The 26,665-nt window shown below is 38.1% G+C and overlaps 1 protein-coding gene across 2 annotated transcripts in view; it reads right to left on the bottom strand.

The window, feature by feature from the left end:
• auts2a (activator of transcription and developmental regulator AUTS2 a) overlaps positions 1–26,665 on the bottom strand; it is a 327,281-nt gene that overhangs the window by 122,957 nt on the left and 177,659 nt on the right. For both annotated transcript variants that reach the window (XM_088906828.1, XM_088906830.1), the window contains one exon: positions 3,586–3,615. In XM_088906828.1, the coding sequence (XP_088762954.1) occupies positions 3,586–3,615 (30 nt within the window). The remainder of the gene's footprint in view (positions 1–3,585; positions 3,616–26,665) is intronic.

The following is a 26,665-nucleotide window of genomic DNA, read 5'->3' as shown; positions in this document are numbered from 1 at the left end:
AGAGTTCTAACCAATTTTCTACAAATTGATTTAAATGTAAATTTAAAGTTCCAAGCCAGGACAAATTTGTGTCCTAAATTTGTTCATTAAGAATTAATTAATCAAGTATCATGAACCATTAGAGCTCTTGAACACTCCTTGATATTAACTTTTGGCAGAAGGCACAACATATCCACTGGTAACATGACTGAAAATGACAAACGCTAGCTAACACTGCACCAACGAGAAGAGTTGTAGAAAAAACTGTGAAAAAAAACCTGTGAAGCTGCTTTTTTGCCTATTGCACATTTCATTCACAGTCACATAAAGCATCTTCTTTGAAGAGTGTTTAGCACACTTAACACAGTGAGAAAATCAGAATTTGCAATGACCACAGAAAAGACTGCATCATCAGCGATCATTACACAAACCCAAAACAACTTCTGTACAGCACCCAAAAATATCCAAAAATATGAGTATTTCTGCACATCAGCAAGGAAGCCTGCATTTGTTAGGTTTCTTACTTTTAGACTTCAGATACAGGAAAAACACTTCTAACTGACTGTGGAAAAAACACTGAAATAAGAAAAAAAAATAACAACAAATGTGATGTAGTATGTAATAAAAGTATGTAATTAAAATATTACCACTTAACACATCAGTAAGCAAACTGCATTCAGATCAAATATTACCCATCAATAAGTGCAGCCTATTGTGACCTTTTAAATGTCTCTAGATTTTTTTTTCAAAATAATTATGATTTCCCCAAATTTATAATTATAATACTTCATCATCTAAGAGGGTAGTATTCCATGGAACTATTATTTCATTTTAAATATGTATTACATCAAAGCAGTGAACCTTTAATTTCCATTACAAGGGTTTCTTAACCCAGACAGGTCTTTAATTATTAATTTGACCTTTTAAGGTCCAAACAAATATGGTTAAGGACTATGGATGGAAATTATACTTCTCTTATGCTAGGCAGGCCAATATTGCTGCTTTCTGTGCTCCACGTTCTGTAGACCACTGTCCCTTGCAATAGCCAAGCAAACTTGTCTCTTTAAATTATAACAGCACAAGACCTCAGGAGCAGGGTTCAATTAGCTAAATTAAGATCACTTTATTGGCCATATACAATTTCTTGCATTAGGAATTTGTCTTTTCACAGACCCCAGCTTGCTCTCCATGAGACACACAGGCGGGGAGAGAGAACCCTGGGGTCAGAGCGCAGGGTCAGCCATTTATACGACTGGAGCAGCTGGGGTTAAGGGCCTTGCTCAGGGGCCCAACACCTTCCAGCCACAGGTGCAGATCCTTAGCCACAGTGCCACCACTCTGGTGGTGGTTTAACTTGACCACATTAGCACTCAGGTATAGGTCTGAAGCTGCTGCTGATTGAAGAAGACCTATATAACATACTGCATGTTCTCTCTCTTGAGGCAATTAGGGAAGCTTGCTTTAGGTAAATGAAATATGTAACAATTACACATGGAACTACAAAAAGAATACACCTTCAGTCATGGTACTTGATGGCATTGCACAAATAGAAACGCTACTGACCCAGGGTGTCAGAGATTTAACTAAAACCTCAATGAATGAAGTAAAGAGTTAAGATTGAGTTTGGACTTTAATGTAAAATCCAAATTTATGTTTAGAATTTTATTTTGATGAACCTACGTAAGTTAAAAAAAACATTGCACAGCTTTTAGGAGATGCATTATTATTTTTTAAGTGTGAAGAAAGTGGATTTCCCAGGATGAAAACAGTACATGTCTGTCAACAGAATCCAAGGCATAAGGAAGTCTGTTAAAACTAAAGTGATCTTCCATATTCAGCACAATCGTCTTTCTCCACAAGCCCGTTTTGCACTGTAACACACTTGGGTGCTTGTGCATCTCCCTTTGCTTTAAAATTGATACACCGAGAACTGACTGCTCAGCTGCCTGCCAAACATACTTGTACACAAATTGAGTTTGTAAATAATTGTTTGAAAGGTTATGAGCTTGTGGAATTTAATAAGAACAAGTAGTGTCAAAGAAAAAACAATCTAGATGTGTAGTAGAATGGTAGAGTCAATGCCAGGTTTTGAAACCCTTGTCAGAACTTATTATTATTATTGTGTCTTTTGTTATATAACTATCTTACAACACAACTACAATCTCTCATTCTTAAAACTTGTATCATGAAATTGTATTAATTTAATTCATTGATTAAATGATTATGAAATTATGTTAAATTCGGGTCTGAGGCAGGATTTGGGAATGAGCTAACTGAAATCATCATGATTGTGTATCCACTGAAAAATGTGAACTGACCTTGTAAAACTATCTTCAGCCTGGAAGCAACCCCATGTGCTGTTAAACATGCGTACATATTTATTCATAAGCTTAACATATGTACATTAAAATGAAAATACAAAATATTGATGAAAACCTGCCTCATTCCACAAAATTATTCTTAGAACAAATAATTTTATAAAAGTTTCAAGATTCCAGTGAAAATCTTTTTGTTTTCTTAGTATTTGAGCTTTTAATGAGAAATGTTTCAGTGTATCATTGAAACCGCCATGATTTTTCTAAACACAAAATTTGTCTGCTGGTGGCTCTGACTCGGATGAGAGTTGGATCTGGCACCTCTTTTAAAATCATGGGCCCAGGGGGCTCAACATGAATAAAGTAAAACATCTTCCTAGTATGCTCTCTTTATGGAGGATACCAGGAATGTTAAACTAACAACATACTAATTAAAATGCCTTGAATAAAGTGTCATATACTGTACACGACATAAGATCTGCACATTTATCACATGTTGAAAACACGATTATATGGGAAATGAATGAAGTCCCATGGATTCAACACATGTTGACCAATCAAATTGCTCTGTACAGGGTATTCATTGTCACACGAAGAGGTGAAAATGCAAAACAGTTTGCATAAATCTACTGCATGTGAGAGTACAGACTGCATCTGTAAGGCACTTATGAAGATGTATAGACTCAAACTCTGTCTGGAAAGCTAAAGTTAGGTACACTTCAGACCTTTGCCTCTGTTTCAGGTCATAGTAACTGCTACAAAGATGAATGCAATATACAAGGTATTGGGGATTTTGTATGTTTCTACACAGTAGGAACTACAAGATGCTTTTGAAATCCCCATGCTAAACAAAACACATACAATTAGTGGGAGATACTGCATAGTGTTCAAATGTTCCTGAAAGTGGAACACATCTAGATATGAAGAGTTTCCATGAAGCTGAATCAGTCAACACAAATCCAGACAAAATCTACAAGACGAAAATCCACACACACATATATATACACACAGCAGCATGCTGTTTTGTTTGCACCTTACTTATGTGTGAAGAATTCCTACACGCTTCATAACTGTTCAATTTAAATTTTGCATGCCAGTTAGTTATTCATAATTAATGCACAGTTAATTGCGGCTATATCACAGTCATTAATTAGCTGTTTAATTCTAATTAAATAGAAATTCACACTTAATACAAGTCTTACAGAGGATCCTTGCTGAAGTCACAGTATGAACAAGGTTATTCATTAAGCTGCAGATCTAGTAAATTGGAGAAAGCTCATGTATCCCCTACCTTTTCTTCTTGGTCACTCTCGCTGTCACACTGCAAGACAAAAGAAGGGCATGGTCAGTTCTCCATAACTCATTAAACTATGTCCATTTCGACAGAGGCTCTCTGCCACCACATTACCGTCCAAATTTATTTACTGCTCTTGCTTACTCTATTTCTGTTACATTTTAACAGTATGAGAAAAAAATGAAAAAGGAGCTTGAGGGCTCACTAAACGTGAAGCTCTAAAGCTTCCAAAATCACCAACTATTAAATAAACAGCCATACGTTGCTTTTTTAAAGAAGTATTTAATAGCTAAATACCTGAGGTACTGTATAAACACAAACAGAGGCTTTATTCAGCTGAAATCTGAATTTGATTATGGAATAAATGATTTTTAAATACTTAAATTATTCTTAAAATGCAAGCAAATGAGTATCAGAGTTTGAAACTCTAGGGAGACATGGAATGAAATATTAAGATGTCCCATTTACACGATTCACAGAAAGAATAAGCTTGTATTCGATGCTTAAAATGGATAATCTATGGCGAGTAAGATTACTTATTCTAAACTGTTTATTTCGGTGTTTAACACAAAAATTATATAATCAGGTCACTGAGTTGTGTATCTTATTTCTTACAATGTGTTAGACATAAAGGATTAGTGACTGTACAGTAATGAATGGGTGATGAATGCACAGTGAAATGCAGGTCAAAATTTAACTCTTCAATATATAAAATATAAAACAATAATGCATTAAGAAATTATAGACAATACTAAAAGTTGAAAAATGGGCTAAATGGCCTTCTCTAGTTTGTAACCTTTCTTATGTTCTAAAATTATGCACACTTTTTAGATCTGTTACACGGTTCCCACCAGATTTATTCATATCCTTGCTGAAAAAGGAACACAAAACATAATAAGAGAATGAGATATGGACTGAATGCTGTGTCTCACTTAAAAAAAAATCAAATAATGTTATACTGTAATCATAACAGCAATGCACAGAGTAAAGTCATATTGTCAGAATTAATTGATTTTCAGAATTTAAGAGGGTCGCATATATTCACAGTTCTAAGTGTTCTTTTAAACCAAATTAAAGAAAAACAAATCTACAACAAGATGTGCTGGAGAAGTCTTCGGAATTATACTGTGGTGTCTGAAGGCTTCCTGTTTCCCTGAGGTAATACATGGGAAACGTTCAATAGAAACGTTTAGAATCATGATCAAGGTCAGTAAACTCTTGGAAGACTGGTGGCAACTGGTCATTTACCTCCACACATTCCAGGCTGGCCTATAAAAGTCTACCACCAGTCTACCACTTTCCACTGTAGTGGAAATTATCAAGAGATTGAAGCCTGCTGGTACTGCACATAAAATAAATGTTCTTGACTGGCAATCTCAAACTCCAGACCTCAATCCATTTGAACATTTATAATTATAACCCAAGACGGCTCTTCACTAAAGGAAACCAAACGGTCAGCAATTCTACATGTTCATAAATCTTACATCTGAACCAAAAACTCAAAGCAAACAACAGGAGGCATCTAGTCAATGTAATCCCAGAAAAAGGAAGACTTAGCAACCACTAATTACAATGGAGGAAATGAATGTGACCCGTGTGTTTTACAGACTTAAGTTATTCTTGAAAAACATGGCTTTGCTCTTTGCAATGCTGTTCAGATTACTGTATAACATTTATATAATTTGTAAAGCCAGAATCATTATCCAATCTGTAACTTTTACAGTTATTTGATGCTGAATGTTCCTGCTTCATCATGGGTATGAATAATTTTGGAGGGCTCTGTATATAATCAAATCATCACTTAATCATTCAACAAAATCAGAAAAAAAACTAGATTAAAATCACCAAAAAAAATCACAGGCTGAACTAGACGGATACCATTTGGGAAAAAAAACTCATGCCCATTCCGAATCAAAGCATCAAGCAGGTCTGGTCTATTCCTAGAAGCTTCCTAGTGTAAAATAAGGAAGGGTGGGGGAGCTCAGAACAGAAAGAAAGGAAAAAGAACGCAGAAAGGGGAGGGAGGGGGTTGGTTTAAAGTTATTCTTCCCAATTTCAATTTCAAGCTCCACTTAATTCTTTATTAACTAATTTCTTGTATACCCGAAGGCATCTTGTCTCCAAAGCTAAGCATATGGCCAAGGACTGGAAGCTACTGGAGTCCATAATGAAAGCTGCACGCAAACCGGGGTGATGAAAAAGCTCAGGTTCGCTCCTCCATTGGCTGCCAGTGATTGACAGTGTTGTGAGTTGGGCCAGCATTGCTCCTGCTTAAGCCTTTGCTGAGCTGGGGCCCCACAGAGCTCAAAGGTACCGGCTCAATTTCTGGCACTGAATTCCCTCACTGACCCACAGACTTTGCTGCGAGCTCAGCAGGAGCACGCCATCCAATTTACAGCTCTGTCCTCCAGAGCCCCAGGAGCCAGCCTCTGGCAGAGACGAATGATGGTCAGCTCGCACAGCTCATAAATTATGCAAAGGCAATAAACGCACTGTGCAAACACTTCTAACACTCTCTCTCCTCTCTTTTAATACACTTTAGAAAAAGCCAGCAGTCATACATAAAAGTCACCCGCAGCACATAAAAATGCTTTGCGATTTCTGGTTCTGAGAGTGAAAGAATATATATTAAAGAAGCAAACATAGGATAAAAGCATGATACAAAAAGCATTTGAAATACTACAGCTCCACTGATGTTGTTTAAGACTGCAGTTTTATTACATATTTTATGTCATTTTGTAAAAGAAAAATGGTGAAGCCGACTACATTTTAGGCAGTGATCTATCACTCACGAGCCCCCTTTCAGCAAATGTGCAGATGAAAAGGGACGCTTGGCAAGCAAGGAGTTAAAATAATGGGGGAATTTATTTTTTCCACTGTGTTGTGATCCATAAAAACACCCTGAGTCTTTTTTCTTTCTTCCCTGCCTATGCAGCCAATTGCTTTGATTGCTGAGATATAAGCATGCCGAAATGACTTGCCCTTGCTTGTGAAGCAAATGGAACATGCTAATAGAACTCATCGCATTACCCGATGCAAAAGTGCCATAGCTCATTACTTTAAGATAAAAGGATATCATTGTAGACGGCAAGCAGAATTGACTTTCTGCAGCTCGACTTGATGATGATTTAATCAACTGCTCTCTTTCACTTCTCATCCTCGCGCCTGTCGGTTTCGCAGGTGCCACTAAATGAGACACTCAGAAAGCGAGTGGAGAGAGAAAGAAATTGCTGTCATTACTTTTCAAGAAAGGAGGTATGCAAATTTTCGACAGTAAAAATTGCCTTCATAATGGGCAAAGTAAAATCCGCGGATCATGCTTGACAGGCAAGGGCAAGCAATTTGTATGTCCTTAAAGCGAAGAAACCACACTCATTTATAAATGCTGCGCTCCATAAGAAAAGCTACAAATAATAATAAATATAAATAAATAAAATATGGCAACAGTCAAAATGCCTTCTGCAAGGAAAGCTCTGCTAGAACCTATTTTAGCATAGTAATTTTCAGGCTTTCCACAATGGGCAGCCTAACTTGGTCTATAGTGCATCATCTAAAGGAAAGGCTGCTAGATGTATATATTAAGTGTATATTAAGCACATCATACAAGCCATTCAATCATTTTGAATTGTTCATTGTTAACTTCGAGATAGTGCCACCGCATCCATCACATATACCAAATGTATAAAAGTTCAGGATGGGACAATTATGATCTCTCAATGGGAAAGCGATATTTGGAAATATTAAAGGCATTGGTATGCAATATTGCTGTTTCTTTTCTTCTATATAAGGGCAGTACCGGGTTTAAGGGAAATGGTTGCTCAATAGTTCCAAACCCAAAGGATATTATTAACGTAACATTTCTAGATCTGATTTTTCTGACGTCATACACAGCTCAAAGTAAAATACCATTCAGCCTCCTCATTTAAATAGCAGGCATTACTGCAAGGCACAGTCATCCCTCTGGGAATGTGCTCATTATTTATTATAGAACTACACAGTGTCCCACTTAGGTGTTGATCCAAATGATTTGCAAGGCATCTCTCAAGGGAACAGCAGTGAAAGCCGTTACAACATTTTGGACATTGATGCATATTGATCAGCAATACCAACCAAAACAAAAAAAACAAAACCCAGGCACCCATGACGACCCTGTTGGCCCCGAGCATTTTTTATTATTCAATAAGAAATTAGTCTTTAAAACGATTCTCCGGGCAAAATGTCTGCATGCTCCGGAGATGCAAAAAAGGAATCTAACCATGAAGAATGCTTGTAGAGGCCAGACATGTCCAAGACAATTATAGTTAGGAAAACCAGAAACATAATGAGGTTTATTTTAAAAACACAATCATGCCTTGTCTGCGTAACCCTGCTCTTTGACTGGTGAACCAGTGCTGTATAGTTATTTTATTTAGTCATGTTAAATACGAGGATCATTAATCCTCCATAGGGAGAAAGGGTAGTGAAATTGATATGCAATTCAAGGGCAATGGTATTTAGACAGAGGTCTTTCATACGGCATACTCAGACCTCAATGTTTAGCAAAAGTAGAACTGGAATGTCAGACTTCTCATTTGGTACTGAATGTACAATTGATGTAGGAAAATACTGAATGTACTGAGATACTCAGCTTTCAGCCTCCCTACTTTAAGCCAAATATGGTTACACTAAATTTCCTTACAATGTGTCTAAACATCAAAAATGTTGTTTATCCTTTTTTCTGTTTCAGGAAACTACTGTTGTTTTTGTAGAATATCCAGCTGAGAGCTATATCTGCCCTGCAGATAAAACCTCTGAATATCTTTAATGTTTTAAGTGTGCGGTTGTCTTGGGCAGTAGGGTTCCATCCCATTCCGCTGAACTCAAGCTATAAAAGACTATTGTGATGAGAATGGCCACATCAGAAGAAAAGTACCATTCCTTATTCTCAAAGTACCATTCATTTTTCAAAGTACTAGTAACATCTATAAATGCTTGTAATTTACTCTGTAAATACATAGCATATACTGTATGGTACTTAAGATGTTTACAAGTTAATCAAGAACTAAGACAAGCTACATATTTAGCTAAATGTATACTAAAATGCTAACATTTTAGTTGTTTCTAGTGTTCACAGTAGTGAGCCTTTTTTTTAAATTACACTGTATTTTAAAAAAAACCTCCACGTTATTTGTATTCATTTGGAGCTGAGCAGTGGCAGATATAAGTACTGTAAAACATACTTTTACAGCACAGATGCGCCTGAAAATTTAAGATCAATTCCGTTAGGTTCCCCATTTGATACAATGACGGCTACTGCTCACACCTGTGAAACAGAGCCCAGGAGCTGCACTAAAATCTCAAGCTAAAAGCTGCAAAACACTTATTATCTTGCCAATGTGAGCCCCCCATATTAGCGTTGGGAGTCCTGTGTCTTCCAATGAGAAAACTTGGGTACTTGCAGAAGAGCGGAAGGAGTTAAGGCTGCAGGCTGCTTTCCTTTGAGTGTGGGACAGTATGAAGGATGGCAGAGATTGCCAGGGTCAGATCTGACAGTGCCAATTTGATGTGCTGCCGTCAAGGGCTTTCTAAAAGCTGCGCGTCCTGATGGTTTTCTGATGCAAACAGTCGCATCACAAAATGGTTTTCCTCTCCCGCTGCCTTCGCTTCCATCTGCTGCTGGGCCGAGGCACAGCCGGCTGCCTGCCTGTCACAGCATGCCTTAAAATTAGCTGGGGAGGAGGTGCTCAGTTGTGCTAATTACATTTTAATCATTGGAAATGTGTTGGCAAATCAAGCCTTGATTGCCATCTTGGAGTCTGTCTTCTCCAGCAGTGAGGAGGGCCTGCATGAATTAGCCGAGGCCTGCTGGGCCGGCGCCTTGCACAGAAAACAGAATATGGCGCCCACAAGCCCACTGCTGAGCCTGCTTTGGCATGTTATTAAAAAAAAAAGCCACAAAAACTTATTTCAGATCGACACTCGGTGAGCTCTGCTCATTCTCACGTCCCCGAGCACTGGGGCTGCCTTGTACATTTATACGCTTACAGTTGGAAAAGCAACTTCAGTGCTCCAGATTCACAACAGCACGGACGGTGTTGTTAAGCAGAATGCAGAAGGCTTAAACGGAGTTGGTGCATTTCATGGCACTACTGGTCTCACTCTAAAAGGGCAAATTCCAACATTTCAGAAAAGACTGGGGGAAAGTAGAAACAATTACAATTATTCATCTGATGCAAAGAGCACTGTCACCAAATAGACAAGCCTCTGTAAAGACGTCTCTGTGTTAGAAGGAAAGGCACTGTGCAGTGATCCATGATACAGACATAGTAGTCCTTCCAGATATATACTAAAATATTGTGCACTGAAATCACTAAGGAGCTTAACTCACTGTAAAGAAAATAAAATCTGAATGACACAATAAAATGGACATATATCTCATTTTATATAGCTAAACTCTACTTTGTGGGACACAACATATTACTCTGGGCTTTTTTCACAATCATCCAGCAATTTGCAGGAGAGTGCTTTTTTATTGTAATGGCTTTAGCCCTTCATTAAGTAAGTCAAATTTTTGCAGTGATGACATCAACGTCTAATTTATATAGCATCTGCTTGATGTTCAGCTGTCATTTATGAAATTAGAAAAAAACAGAGTCTTTGCTGGAGGGCTTGAAACAGTCCTGCACTGCGACATAAGGCAAACGTCTACTCATCCAGCCAAGTGCAAGTCGCCAGGGAGAGTCTATGCAGGGCTGAAGTCTGTTGTCTAGTCTAATAGAACCAGGGCAAATCCAGACCCTTGGATATCAAATTGCATCAGCTCAACATCTGAAGGCAATTTCCTTTCAAATGTAAAATTTGATCCAGACAGCATTAATTTTGACCACTAATGCAGTATTCCAGTCGTTGGGATTTGGTAAAAAAAACGTCTTACATTGAATAATGAAGTCTTTATAGTCCCTTATCCCAGTTTTAATCCCATGTGCTTAATGTTATGAACATTGTTTTTGTTTTATTATACTCATGCATGATCTGTCAGAGCTACTTAAAGCCATTTGAACGAGAACAGAAGAGACTTCAGACATGAGCAAGAAACTGGTTTCCCACAAAAAAAATGGCTTGAAAAATAACCAACACAAACAACTTGGAGAAGAATTCTAGCGTACGATACGAAGAATCTCCATATCCTTGGAAGCCCAAGCTTTTGAAGAAGGGAGGGGAGACTAATTAGAGTATTAGAGTACATACTTGATGAAAAACACAGCAGGAAAGCAGAAAATAATTACAAGCAGAAATGCATGCAGAAATATAGATCCTTCGAACCAAGCTGTGCTGTTGGCAGGCAAGAGAAGAGTTAAAATGCAGTAAAGGTGTGAAAAGCGTTTCTTTAAAATAACTTGTCAGTTAAACTGCTTTCCTCAACAGATGTGCAGGCAAGGCCTGGAGTGAATCCTGGCACAGACAGATGGTGCTGGAGGGTAAGTCAGTGTTCAGTTGCTCTCGGGGGCCTAGATGAGCAGGGAGGGGTTCACTATTTTTTAGCAGCAGGTAAAATTCATTTGTTACACAAGCTCCAACTGGGCTGTTAGCACCAAACTTAATATCTAAGACCAATGAGGCATCTCAACTTATTATTTTAAGGAGGAAATAAAATGTGCCTGTGGGCAGGCTGCCCTCCTATTGAACGGGAACAAAAATAGATAAAAATTTCACATTTCTGCTTCATCTTTTCTTTGGATTTATTCAATGCAAGGGTTCCCCATCTGTGCCCCCTTTTATAACGTAACATTTAGGGGCGAGAAGCAGATGCTAGATTAATTAAAGATTAATGGGAGGTTTTTAGACAATTAAATACATCAGATTCCATTGTTTATACCATTACAGAGTATCCCACGGGATACATCATTTTCATGTGCATTTTAATTACTGCATGCGGCCCACATTAGCATTGTTGTCATCTTTATTTCTCCAGTTTATTTCAATGCACAGCAACTCTAAATTATGTCATCACCACTAGCCAATCAGAGCTCTATCTTTTGCGAGGCAGTAGACATAAATTATGGTTCCATGCTGAAGATGACTACAGGTGGTGAAGACAACATAAATCAAAGAAACTAGGTAGAATGGCATATGCTTCACACTCATTAACCCCTTAAGCACAACAAAAAAAAATCCATTAAGCATCCAGCAGAAAATATAATACAATGTGAATTATTTCCACGATGGGAGAACACATGATTTCTTTTTGCTTAATTCATTATACACTGTAGCTCAACTTACACGCACAAAGGAAAACCTCGTAAGAAGACATTTGCAGAAATTGCTGTTGTAAGAAAATGAGTTGCTTTGTCTAGATGACGACAGTCACAGCAGCTGACAAGAACCACAGTAGCTGACAGTATCATATGATCTTTTTTTGGCTTTGTACCTTGTGTCTAAAACTCTGACCTTGATGCCCTGCAGAGGATGGCCTTGTTTTTCACAACAGGACGCTTGCACTGCGCAAGTATTTTATTTTTATAAACAAGATACACTGTACAAAAAAGTATCATAAAAAGGAACACCCATTCCATTTAATCTACATTGTTGTTCGGTCTTGATAGCACTGAAAACCTCTAAATGAGCACGGTCAAGGTCTCCTAATGTAGGCTGGAATTCAGAATATAAGCCTTCCTACTCCAGTGAAAAGGTGGGTACTATGCTTTTGCGCCAACCACTCACTGTCTGTCTAATCACAAAGCCCCATACACATGACAGCACACAACTAACTTTCATCGTCTCAGGTGACAGACCGGGTCATTGCCCACTAACTAAAGTTGATAGATTTTATATTTTCTTCATCATTTGTTGCAGCTGGGGACACTTTACTAAAATGTCCGCTTGTGCCAGAATGAAGTCTTTGGATTCCATTACCAACAGTATGACATGCACGATGCGCCCCTCAGCCAGGTATACTTTCTTTCGACATAACTTCAAGCTTAAGCTTCATCTGAAAAGAATTTCCCATTGTAATCTTTGAAAGGCAGCTCCCACTATTCCAGAATCTTTAACCAATACATTAAGCGTCTGACTTGCTTTTGTAAAAAGGCTAAAAGACAGAAAAGAAAGCTTGCAATCTTTACAACCCTGCTGGAAACCATCAAGGTTGAAGTAGAAGCTCTTGATTTATACGCCCGAGGTGTTTTTAGGATCCTTGTGACATTTTTTCCTTTTGTTTGAAAAAATAAGAACATGATAGGAAATATGCAGTTCTAAATACTGTGTTAATGTGGCAATTTGTCTTTATTATAAAAAGTTCAGGTGGGTAGCTGCGTCTGCATGCATATTCTGCAAAGGAACAAGTAATAGGTTTATTCCATGCTGAAAAGAGAAGAGAGAAAACAACGTTTCAGCTGTGAAGCCTTCTTCAGGTGTGAGGGATTTGTGAAAGGCTTCACAGCCGAAACGTTGTGTTTTCTCTCTTCTCTTTTCAGCATGGAATAAACCCATTACTTGTTCCTTTATTATAAAAAGGCAGTCAGATGTATTTCAATAACATCTATTAAGTCACAAGTGTTTTATAACTCCAAATGCCTTCTTAGTTGGTTTGTGTGATCCCCAAGGTTGTTTGTGACAGGAAGCTGCTCTAGGCACCTCAGTGCTACTTAAGCATTGAGACTCACAGGCATTTTCTATATGTGCAGTCCAAACCTTAGTTTTCTTTAAAGGGCTTTTCCTTAACAGACACAGTGCTTCCATTTCAAAGCATTTCATCAGTTACACCCTTATGAATGCAGACCGAACAATGGGCATTTTCTGAACCTCTGAACTTTTCTTCTGAATAAAACCATGTAGCACTAGTGCTATTTTGTTGTAAATGACTGCTGTTTTTTCTGCTAGGTTCAACAGACCACACAGCCTTAAACTAATTGCAGCTGATATTAAGAAACACGATCTGATACATCTCTTGATTCTCTTATAGTTGCAATGATGTGCGAATTGTCAAATCATCATGATGGTGCTGAATTAACTAACCAGGTATAGGAAGAAGCATTGCAATACACAGCAAGGCACAAACAAACAAGCACAGTCAAACCCTGTTAAATAAAGCCATTCGTGTACTTGCTACGTTGCATGTATAGTTATCGAAAGTATATACTGTACAGTAGCTTTGGTGTTTACAGTCTATCTGGCATTATGGTTTGCTAGAAGCTCTGATGAATGAGACCAGCACACACAAGTTGTAACAAAGGCATTGTAAAATAAAGCAGCTGTGAAAAACGCTAAAGGAAGGTTTTCATTTTTGATAAGGCAGAAAATCCAGCAGGACCCTCCCCAACAATGATTGCAGCTTTGCAATATCTTCATATAGGGACTGCTCTCTCACTACAGGCAACAGCAGCAATTAACTGACAGCCTTCCTGAAAAGAGAAGATAAACTTTGGTAGAAAACACCAGGGAGCACCAGCCTTCAGAATGAGGAGTGCAAAGCGAAACTGATGAGATTTAGAGTCATTGCTGGAAAAAAAAAAGATCACGAAAAGGCTAATTTTACTGGCACCTTCAAATTAGTTACACGATGTACATTATGCACAGTATCTTCTATGTTACGGTCCTCAGCTTTGAGCCAAATGTCATTTGAGGAAACCAGAACATAGAATGGAAAGTATCTAGAAAAGAAGAGTGTCAATGAATCAATACTTCATGACATTTATACACAATATAATCAAATCTATTCATCCTACATATAGTAATATACAAATATAGTGTAGACACACACACTATATATACATACACACATGCATATATAGACATGCATCTATATATAGAGAGAGATATTTGACAGACTGGGGAGACTGCAGACATGCTCAGCACTGAAGTCGCTTTAGAGTTAGTCATCTCAACTCATTGTAAAGCTTTAGTTGATGACAGGTTGACAGAAAAATCTGTTTTCCTTTCCATATCACAGACTTCCACGTATGAACACTGTGAAATATGTCAGAACTTCCTTCAAGCTTGGGAAGCTTGAGATGGCATCCTCTCCCAGTGGGGAGCTCTTTTAACCTGCACTTCTGTGGATTTCATGTGACCCAAAATCTGGGCTTTCAATGAAGTGAAGTTTCAGAGAGCGAGAAGAAAGAAGCTGTTTACAAAAAAAAACCCATCAACTGTTTGGCAGTCACATGATGATCCTGTTTTCCCAATACTTTTCATCTTGACAACGTTATATATAGTATGGCTTTTCCAGTCAGTCACACAACTAAAAGATCCTTTCTTTTTTACACAATGAAAACTGCAGACTAACACAAACTTACAAACATATAGCTGAATTTACATTGGCTATTAAATCACACTACTGTCAATAATGAAGCTCAAACTGCAGAAAATGATGACAGCTTTCATGCATATCTTTTACTGTGGCACAGCATGCTGCATTAAAATAACAGGGCTAAAAAAACATTAGACAGGGCCTAGGGCCAGTACAGTACCTAGGTCAATTTGTTATGCAACATCTGTACTGAAGTGAGAGTCACAAATCCTAAAAGAGGAATGAAATGGGACAAACTAACTACCCTGGCTAAGTCTTTGCAGATACATACAAAGCTTTGAAAATTAAACTAGATACCTGGTTACACACCAGTAAAACTATCCTATTCTAATTGGCAATCAGTATGTGCTTAAAAGTCCTAAACTCCTACCAAACATTAAATCTTATTCATGACATTTCATTTCAGCAAGCCAATATGTGACTAAACTGAGCACACGTTTATCATACACACAAATCTGGATTAAAAGCCGTACATAAAGTATTCATAAACACAAGCCTGTCCAACTGCAATTAAATGTAAAAGGAGGATAACGTAAAAGATATTTGACAACAAAAGGGTTGAGCTTTTTACACCCTTTTTTACAAATATCCTGACCTACCTCACAAAGCAGGTATATGTAAGTTTGACTAAAAAATACCTGACATCAAGAAACCACTGCAGAATGTAGTACAATGAGACATCCGTGTGATGAAACAAAAGGGTAAGGAGAGAAGCCTTCAGAAAAGGAAATTATTAAATAGCTTTCATAAACCCTTGAGGTGTGGTAACCTTATTTCCTATCATACATGGTCCACTTTGATTCAGTAGGTACAGTATAACAGATGGTATGACATGGTATTCTATTCCATTAATCCAGAGCTTCAAGCTGATTTAAAAGCCTCCTCTGAGTGTAACCAGGAAGACGTGGTGTGCAAATATGTATCTCTAAAAAACAACCTTGTGCATTAGAATCAGCCATGCCTAATTCGGAACATCACATAACTACGTTGGCAAAGATCCACTTAATGAAAATATTTTCATTTAAGTCTGACGCTCAGTAAAATGAAATTAAAAGGAACTCATGCTTACTGTTAAAACAAATTACTTACTGCACTAAATTACATTTGCTTTTCCTTCAGAACATCAAATGAGCCAACTCCACTACTCCTCAGCTAATTATTCACTGTGTTCACCTCCAACTTATCCCACGAGCATTCACAAACATGCTTTTTTTTCCTCCCCAATTGGTGGTGGAGAATTACTGAAATCTAATTTAATCCTTAAGATGCTGGTTACAAATGTGCTCAATTAAAAAGGGATCAGCCCTTGGGGAGAAACCCAGCAGCTGAGAGGTGAAAGTGACACGGTTCTCTGTTTGTGAGTAATTATCATGCTAAGCAGAAGAGCAAGATGCCAGTTTGAGGAATCTGCTCAATCTGACACATACGCTGTCAGGGATTATCAACAAACAGAAAACAGAAAAGTCCATAATGTCCACATTTCAGAAAGAAAAACAGTTTTGAGCCTAGAAAACAGTGCATGCACTTGAATAAACGTCTATCAAATTAGAATACCCATTAACGTTTTCTCTATGCCTTTAAAGCTTTGTGAAATATTTAACAATGCATCTGTTAAAGGGAAAAAATGGCCTTTTCAATTTCAATTTCCTGCTGAGAAATATTTGTGGCCCTATAAGAAGAAAAAAACTCTGTCCCATCGAGAGCGGTTACAAGTGGATTGTACTAGTATTATTTCAATTTTCAGCTCTCAGAATAGGTCTTCAGCAAGTGGAGTACTTTACAGTGAGGTAAGGTATCCTTAAAGCTGCAGAACCCTCAAATCACAACAATTCTCCGCTTTCGAGTGGCTTTGGAAATTCAAGAACTGTAGGTTTTGGTCTGCTAGACGTTTCTAATAATTGAAAGTTTCATGTGACAACAGGGATGATTCAGATCATTCCAATTAAATATTAGACCTCATGGTCAGCCTTTGGAAAAAAAAAAATCACACTGAACTCACACTCCCCTTAGGTCGTGTCATTAATTTGCTTCCAAAAATAATTTGTATTTGAACTACTGTAAGTACATGTAACTATTATATAAGAATTATTGTAAGATATCATCACATTATAAAATTAAATCACACTTGCCTACTTTAGCCACAATCTCTATCAAAAGGCGCCACAAACACATATAGCAGATTTCCAAATTTTATTTTATACTGCAAAACACTGTCAATTTAATGACTCCAAAAGGGCTCCGATCTCTTCCCACCATTTGGAAACAGGTAATGTTGCCTGTAACTATAATCCTGGGGATCATTTTTCCTCCCTCTGTTGTGCAGTGTTATTTTGAGCCACCAACCAGCTCTACCCCAGTGCATGTGGCTTGTGCGCTCCATAAAAACTGACCTGCACATTCCTTGTGCTCTTTAGCAGTGTCAGCTAAGGTCCTGCATGCTTTATGACAACCAGGACTGGCTCCTCTTTAAAAAAAACACTGAAGTGTTTTGTCAGCCATAATCACTCTCCAATTATATGGTCAAAACATCATATTAAGAGCACTTTGTTGTCTGGTTGCAGCCCTTTGATCACGTTGCCATGGAATGTGCTTTGCATTAGGCCCTGGTATGATGTATGTTTCCCTTCAGTGCAGAAATAACAGTAAATGCAGCAGAGTGGGCCCCACCTGCAGAGCAGCCTGTTTGCAGTCCCTCAGGGCTGGCTCCGCACTGCTCAGCTGAGAAAACTTCCTCCCTCTCTTCACATGGTAATATGGGGGTGGGTGTGTGTGTTGGGGAGGGTGGTGGCAAGCGAGAGGAGAACTACTGCAGCAAGACTTTTTAAGTATTTGCCTGTACTGCCATTTATTTCACTCCAGAAAGAGTAGAGGAATAAAACAGCTTGTAAATAAAACCAGACCAGGAATCTTATCCATCCTTTCAAATACATATTACATAAGAGTTACCTTCAAAAACATCTTAAAAGGCATTTATTCTTGGAAGGTGTTCTAGGGTATACAGTATAAGATAAAAAACTAGAACATTTGAAGAAATCAATGGTAAACATCATAAAAAGCAGATAAGTAGGGATCTTGGCAAGTAACATGGAGCCCAAAACCTCTAAGAATAGAATAAGTAAATGAATGGAAGTTTCTGAATAACCCAATAGTAAAAAAAATGCAAAAAAGCCAAGCAAAACAGATAAGAAAGAAAAGTCAATGCTCTAATAATAACACCCCCACTGCAACTGACAATTAAAAAGATTTCCAAGAGAGGGAATTCAAAACTTTAACTCACAAGGGTCACAGTTCTTAAAGCTCTTCTCAAGACGCATTGAATTTGCCTGTGTCCTGACTGCCCAGGCTGCAAATTCCCAGCATGTGCAAAAGCTACTGTTTTTCTGGGCTTCAGTGAGAAAGACCCTGTGAGCACCTTTTCTGCACCAAGAGCTCTCCATACGTTACTCACAAATCACACGATTACACTGCATGTCAGCAACCCCTGCAGTGCTGAAAACAAAAGTGAACTGCAAGCCAATTAAAACGGAAACTGAGAAAGATGGATTGGGCCGGGTCGCTCTGGTGTGAACTTGAGCAGCTTACAATGATACTTCCGACGACTTCAGACCCGCTAATCCGACAGCTACTTTCATCAACCCGGTTGTTGTTTTTTTATCTTCTCATTTGCAGCTTCTGATAGCGCAAAAAGACAAAACTGCTATCAGATTAATCCCCAGAGCCCTCAAGGTTTGATTTCACAGGCAGTGTGATACTCAGTCACAACTGTCCCCTGAACTCAGATCTTTTTTAAGCAGCTCTGGAAGACATGAATTTTATATGGACAAATGACACCAAACAGCAATTTCTTTTAATGTACACATAAAATAGGCATTATTCACTTCGCGAAAAGGCAGGTTTCATTTTTTAATATTGCATAAAGATTGGATAGTGCATCTGCATAATTTAATCTTTTGTGATTAATCTTTTATTCTTTCTTTCCGAATTGTGAGAACAGCCTGTTGGTGTTACTGTATAATATAAATAACCAGTAACTATTTTTCCCATTACTCACACAACAACATGGAAGTCTATCTATCCAGGTTAATTGGTGTCTCTGAATTTAACCCTATATGCTGTGTGTGTGCCCTGCAATTGGCAGCCCACGCAGGGAGTAGTCCTAGCTTGCACCTTGCTCCTGCCAGGTGAGGCCTCTATTCACTGCTGTCTTCTAAGGATAAAGCAGTTACTGAAAATGGGTGGAAAAAGAACAAGTGCTTCCTTCTGATCAGACTCACACCTAACAACAGAAAGCTAAATACTATTTTGTAGTCCAGTTGCATTAAGTGGGATGTCTAGATATCACCAATGTCTTTGAAAGCTTAAACTGAACCTGCTGTACAAGTTCACAGTCACAATTTGTTTAAAGGTATTTGAAGTCAACATTTAGCTGGTCAACCACATGTCCTTTTGACCGTGTTTACACATCCCAGTCTGAGCACTACGCGCTTTTTGGAAACGGCGTTGCAGAATCCTGGCCTGGACTCCCCCCTGTCAAACCATCTGCCGACTCCTGTGGGTCTTTTGGATGATGTGCTCACACAGGCAGCCGCCTTGGCGGTGTGTTCTCCCAGCAGGGAGGCTGCATGTCTCCCTTGTGCTTGACGAGACACTCCATAGCACTTTACTCGCCCAGTGAGTTGGCTTGTGGTCATGCTGGAACATCTCAGCGCCATCTGGGAAGAACTGGAGCATGGCAGGGAGCAGCTGGCCATGTAAAACAGCTATTTAAGCACTGGCAGTCACCCCACCACTCTGTGGGCAATATCACAAGCTGTACCTGAATCCCTTACCAGGAACAAAGCAAAGCAACAATGAGGGAACTCCATGGCATAGGATCCAAGGCCCATTTAATCCCAATACTACAGTGACGTCTTTGCAGCCTAACCCCTTCAGTAAAGCATCTGCTGTGATTGGCTGATTGGAACATACACTGTATTAACCAACAGAGCGATGTCTGCTTCAGGCCACAAGAAAAAAACAACAGAATGGACATGAACTTAACAACTGTGGCTAAAAAGTTAAAAATGCAGAAAACACTGTGAATCACAGGATTAGAAGAGTTATTTTAACCCATTGTATTCTGTGGCAAACCTAACAGTTTAAGTGGATTTCTGTTGGCATTCGAGTTTGTGTTGAGGAGAGCTGTGGTTTCGAAACAGGAAGTAACAATGGTCTCAGATAAGAGAAGAGCATGGGTAATTGAGCAGTGTACTTAAGATCTTATCTCCGAGTACACAGCATGGAGGTTTGCTGGAAAAGGGCACAACTTTCTAGGAACTTCTTCAGAATAGCTCTGAAGTCCTGGCATCTAGAAACAAAATAAAACCTTTCAAGAAAAAACACGCTACCTTTGGTAGACAAAAGGGTAACCTTTTACCTATTTTTAACTAAGACAAACCTTCTCCTTACTTGCCTTATTGATTTGACACTTTTTCAACGAGACCATCTGGATAAAATGTCAGTTAAACAGGTTTACCTACAAATCAGCCATACAAAATGTCTGCCCTATCTTAAAACACTCTAAGAGTATTTCTGAAAAAAAGAGATTTATAAATTATATTAAGGTCAGGACAACAATAAAACAGAGCTGCAGAAATATCAATTATCACCGTATAATTTTTTCCCCAAGTGTTTTGCTGACACACACATTATTTCACATTTTAATAGCCAATAAAGTGTTTTATTAAATCATTAGAAGGTAAGCTGCTTATAAGAGCTGGGGATCACCAGTTGCATACAGCCTTAGTTTTACTGGCTATTGAATAACAGTAACAGAAACCCTCCACATGGTTCCTAGACAGAACTTAATACAAAAGTTCATTGTTTTTTTTTTTCCTTACAAAGGTACTGATTGTTTGCTATGGAGAAGCACAACGGGAAATCCAGAAAAGAATTCAAACAATATCCTGATCTTTGTCTAAAATCCCAGAAGAGATATGATTTCGGAAAATCTTTTTCTCGATGGGAACATATTAATGAAAGTGCTAAAGATACTGGTGTATTTTCCCTCTCACCCCAACTAAACCACCCCCCCCCCCCCACCTTTCACCTACCCCCCCTACACACACATACACATACACCCCCAAGGAAATGTCTTCTACTTGTTCAGCCCTGAAGGTACCATTGAGCTAACTGAAAAAAGCCCCACTAAGACCAATTAAGGCCTTTACCATGAGGCTGAAAGGAAGACAAATGGAGGCAGAAAGCCCGATTACAAGAAACCTTTGTACAGATGTAAAGCAATTAGAGTGGTCTCAGGGGCCAGACAGCGTGGTACCTGCAAGTCACGGATCCTACATCTTGTCTAAACTTGGAACAATCCGTCTTTTTTGTTGGGGATAAGCTGAGCCTTGTATTAGTGTCATATATCAGCTGATAGCAGGGTATTAGTTTCCTCCATGTCGTGGAGCAGTGGTGCCTGCCAGTTTGTCCCTTGTGAGTAACAGGAAGAGCATTATGCAGTCATTTCAAAGTTAGTCCTTGTAAAGCGATTTTAAACCAAGCGGCTGAAGAATTGAGCTCTCAAACGACTGCAGCTATCGTTTTGGTTTTCAAAGGGGTGTCTCGGTTTCCAACAAATCGCATTGTGATTTAACAGCAGAACCCCATCTATCCTCTCTGTCTACCACGCCAATTGCTAATGTGCTCTCAAATACCGTGAGGTTTTATTGGGCACTCTCTGTTAAATTAAAATAACGCATTTAAGCTGAAAGATCCATTGGGAAACAGTCAAGGGGATCATGAAAATGAATGCTTTGAGACAGTTCACAAGAACAAAAAATTGGAGCCTTATTCACAAATTCCTGCCACTGCTATGTAAAGGTATTAAATATAAAACGCACAAAATGTGTCCTGCATATGTTTAATCACATTCGCTGAACAAACAACCAATTAGAAACTGCCGTAGATCATATGTAATTGCATTTGAATTAACGATAACGCTACTCGCCATGCTGACCGAAACAATATTAATTGAGAGAGTGTGTCAGCCAAAAGGTCGCGTTTAGTAGAAGGTAATAAATTGGTCCCTAATTGAAATTTATGTTCAATAGTCGCAGCGACAATTAACAAGTAAAATTGTTCTTGCGACCAAAATGATGAAGTAATTTTGACAAATAATAGCCAAGCCATAATGACCTTTCTATTCCACATTGTGTCTCAAGCTCACATTATTTATTATCTTTAAAAAATCAGGTAGGAGAGAATTAAATGCTTTACAGTCACAGTGTCTAATGGGGGGAATAACAGGGTCCTGAAGTCGGCATATATTTGTCCCTGACCACATACTAAAATTAATTTCCCCTTTTGTGGTGTAGACCTAAGCACTCGTTTCAAGCAAAGAGAAAAATGAAACAAAACACATTTGCTCTGCTGTCTCAGATGTGAGGTAGTCTTATAGGTACTGTACGCTGTAAAGCTAGAAAAGCAGAATGAGACTGATAAATGTTAAACACAAGGCACCGCAATTAGACCCTGCACAACAATTCATCATTTATAATTAAGGATAACGATAATGGAAATATCACCACCTCCTACTTCAAAAGAATCCTGAATATAGGTACATTAACATAGGTGCAGAGAACTCAAAACGGTGATTTACTAATACTGATCAATGCATATATCTGGATATCTATACATGGCTGGATGTAACGTGACAGACTATTTTTTATCATACCATTCTATCTGGTATTAGATACCACCATTTCCCCAAACAAAGGCCATGCAGCTCCTGCAGTAAATAACACACAAGTTATTACCCCATTAATCAGCAAATTAGCTTCCTTCAACGAGCTTCACAGTGAGATGACACCAACTCAATCTTGTTAAGATCTTGTAAGGTTCTCAAATTCTATTAGGTTGTTGCTGCCAAGGCTATTTTATTACTATGCAATACTGTTGTTGAAACGTTTGTTGCAAGGCTGGTTATTGTTCATGTGCTTCTAAAATTTAAATATAGTAGGTATATAATTCTATGAGGCTTCTTCCCCAATGGAGGATACAGTAGCTATGTAATAAGTGTATGAGGCTTTTCCCCCCAGTAAGATACTGTTCCAAAATGAAATTCATTATCTGACTAGTGTGCTCCTTTAGTGGAATGTACAGGGTAAATGTATTGGGTTTTTTTCCCATTCAAACTTTTTGAGCATTTTAATGTATGAACAATTCAAAAATAGAATGAAAACTAAGTTAGTTATGTATCACAGCAAAAGGAGCACAACTCTTTTTTTTTTAACTGGTGTCTTTTTAATGATGGCAGTAACTAAGAGAGAAAACCATTTTTACTTACGATTTTGGGTCAGCGAAGTTCCTCTGCACCACTGGTTAAAGACTTGAGCAGATGGCTTAAATACTCGGCTTCTGAAAGGCCTTGACTTAATATTTTTGGCAGTACAACAGGTACAGTGTATGGCAAAGGTTCATGTCAAATACTTTGTTTCACAAGAGCCAACCTAAAGAAAAAAACAACTGCTGAGAGCTATGAAGTAGTGGTATACCAAGAGCACTGGGCATAGTCGGTTACTCCTTGTTCTAACTATTTACTCAGCAAATTGGGTTTGTATCCTTCCAGTGCTCTTCATTTCCTGATATCATCATTGTGCAACTGCACACCATGAGAATAAATATGTTTCTGGTTAAGATCTATCTACAATTCCTTTTACAGACTATGAGCCAAAACAACGATGCCCTGAGCACTTCATGCAGATAATAAAAAACGCATGATGGTAGTCTTAAAAGTTTTTTTTGTCTCCCCTGTTCGAAGGATTTCATTCAATGTTAGTGGTAAGGACGGAGTTCCCATTAAGAATATGGGAACAATAACCAGGATTTTATATTAATTACAACTAATGGCACTGCGTATATATGCAGCCACAGAAAAAAGGAGAAAAAAAACAGATCCTGAAAGGATCATATTGTACCAAAGTCAGGTCTTGATGGATCTTTTCATCACATCTACACTTGTCATTTGCCTTGTTCCTTAAAATATAATACATTTTTTTTTAGTTTCTAGTTGCATTGATTATAGTCTGTCTATTAATGTGATGCCTACAATACAGTTGTTACTCAAGAATCTAGCATAAATGCCACACATTTTTTCAAAGACGTAAAAATAATTTGCGATTAATTCTACTTTCATGCTAAATCTTACCCTTGTGGGTTTTACAGCCATAACTGGTATATTAATTTGCTTGAGGCTTGTTTTTCCATAAAGCTGTGATTTTCCTTTTTTTCTTTTTTTTTGCCAGGCTGACTTGTGTTACACGAGTGAAGCACTAACACTTGTTTTGATCACACTAGACAGCTAGCCTGCTTTGGAAAACTGGCTATGAACTACAGACAACTGTCAGATAACAACATACAGGCTTTACTCTATTATTCATTCCTGTTCCTAAAAGCTCAGAGGAAATGGTGCTAAAATTATCCCTTAAATAAAAGGAATTCCTGTCTAATCCTGGTATGCTGAAACATTTTGTCTTGCTATTTATGTCAACTACAGAAAATTAATTATTATACTTTTTTTTTCATTCTACAAAGCCAGAAACCCTAACATGCATAGAGGTATGTCTTTTATGTCTGTGACCTATTATCTCCCAGGACAGCCCGGCAAAGGCCAAAAAGCTCTATTCTTCTTAGAGTCACTTTCTACTTGGGCTCAAGGCGGGCCCCTGAGGTAAACATGTTATAATTCAGATCACCTCCTACTGTAAAAACGCCCTTCGCTCTCTAACAGTATATATTTTTCATGAAAGCCTCCACCTTCAAAATCACTGCAGTCCCTTTAAAAAGGAATGTGTAAAAAGAGATCTGCACCTGAAAATCTTCTGAACCTTCCTGAAAGAGAGGCCAAGGACATTCTATCCCAAGCGTTAGATTGGTTTCACATGACTTGATTAGACTCATCCATGCTAATTACACTGAATAGAACTAATTAGGAGGAACTACTATTCAGCTAATGAGGATTCGGGCTTCGTCCGTCTCAGGACTTCATTTGTTTTTCAGTTTTAGGAACATCAGCAGTGCACTGTCACCCCATAGCTACTACCTTCTTATTTTCATGATTTTTCCATTATGCAGCATTTGAAAGCTACATAATGCTAATGGTTTTAAGCCCTTTACCTTTCTGACTTGTAAAACCGTTCTCTTGATTTAGGTACAAAAGAAATTTAAATATAAGAGTGAAAGCATCTTGGGTATGTGTTTGCTAAAAAGAAAAAATAATTCTGGATTAAACTGTAAAATAGTTTTAATATTTAAATGTATTCATGCAAACTCCATATTAATGCATATATACCTAGTATGAAGTAATTTGTATATTTCGCAAGCAACAGCCCACAGATGGGCTACCTGACTTTATTCCTCCATGACCATAGCATTTATTACAACAGCTTTGTCATCATGACAGTTAACACCAGAGATCCTGGATAATTACAAAAACATACCCATTACCAAATCTGCCACATAACAGAGTGCTCACATCTGGGCTGAGAGCATTAAAGAGATACTTCTTTATTGTTGTCCTCCTAAAGGGGCATTCATTAGACTTCATGTTTCTGTTTGTTTGCTTGTTATGATATATCTGTGGGAAAGCAATAGCATTCCTTAATGCAATATGCCCTTTAACAGTATATAGTTCTCCCTTTCCCCATTAGCAAAAGCCCACAGCTCTTTGAAGGGGACTCAGGGAATGGGGTCAGAACTCCATAAGGAACAGCTACAGTACAAGAGATATGTAATAGCATGGAATGGCACAATAGGTGCTTTACTGTTCCGTGACTCACCAAAAATGAAAATATATATATCTGTAACTTACAATTTTAAAAAGAAGCAATGAAGTTACAAAGTATATAATAGAAAAATCATTTTCAAATATGAGATGCACATTAGTCAAAGACTGAAAAAGTCATTAAGAATACATTAACATTACTGCTGTAAACACAACACTATTGACACTAAAAGACAGCTGTTGAGCTTAGCAACAATTCTGCGGATTGTTCAGAATATCTCTTATTTTTATTTATGCTTCAACTATGTTTATACCATCCAGTTACTTCTAAGCTAAGCATTTTCTTCTCTTAAGTTTGAGAATTACATTGATTCCTTACATTCACAAAGGATCCCAAATCACTTCACTTAGAGGAAAGGACCCACTTCATCCAGCCCTGACATGCATATGACAGCCATTATACACCTGCAGCTCCAAAATACTGCAGAGCAGGTAGAGAAGTGAGAAACTTTCACCAATTGAATTAAGGGGGATAGTGAAGTAATACCCCTATTGTTATGAATAATGCCATTGGACTGTTAATGCCCAGGTACTCAGGACGCTGGTTTAATGTCTCATCAAAATGATGGCTGCCTACAGCACTGTCCCCATTCAACAAAGAAGTACAATGGTTTTAGGTTCCGGTCCATAAGGTGAAGAGTCATCTATTGGCCCACCAATACTACTTACAGAAAGAGGGCATGGACAGTCTAAAACACCACGTGATAAACTAAAATCTCTGACTTATTAACAAGACTGCTTGTCACAGTAGTGCAGTTCACAAAGCATGATGTGAGATGAAAACATTTCATGAGAAAAATATTTATATTAGGGAATGCCAGCATCAGTATTAACTGTCTTTCCAAAGGTAATGAAATTATTTCACATTTTTACCAGTTCAGCAAAGCACTGTGTAATTCATTTGTACTGACACAGAGAAATAATATTTTCCTAGAAAACTGATAAAGATTGTAGGAGGCTCCAGCATT

This window comes from Atractosteus spatula, chromosome 27, assembly GCF_055471065.1.
Source record: "Atractosteus spatula isolate fAtrSpa1 chromosome 27, fAtrSpa1.hap1, whole genome shotgun sequence".
NCBI lineage: Eukaryota > Metazoa > Chordata > Actinopteri > Semionotiformes > Lepisosteidae > Atractosteus > Atractosteus spatula.
Note: the sequence above shows the minus strand (reverse complement) of the source record. Positions and strands in the feature narration are given on the sequence as shown.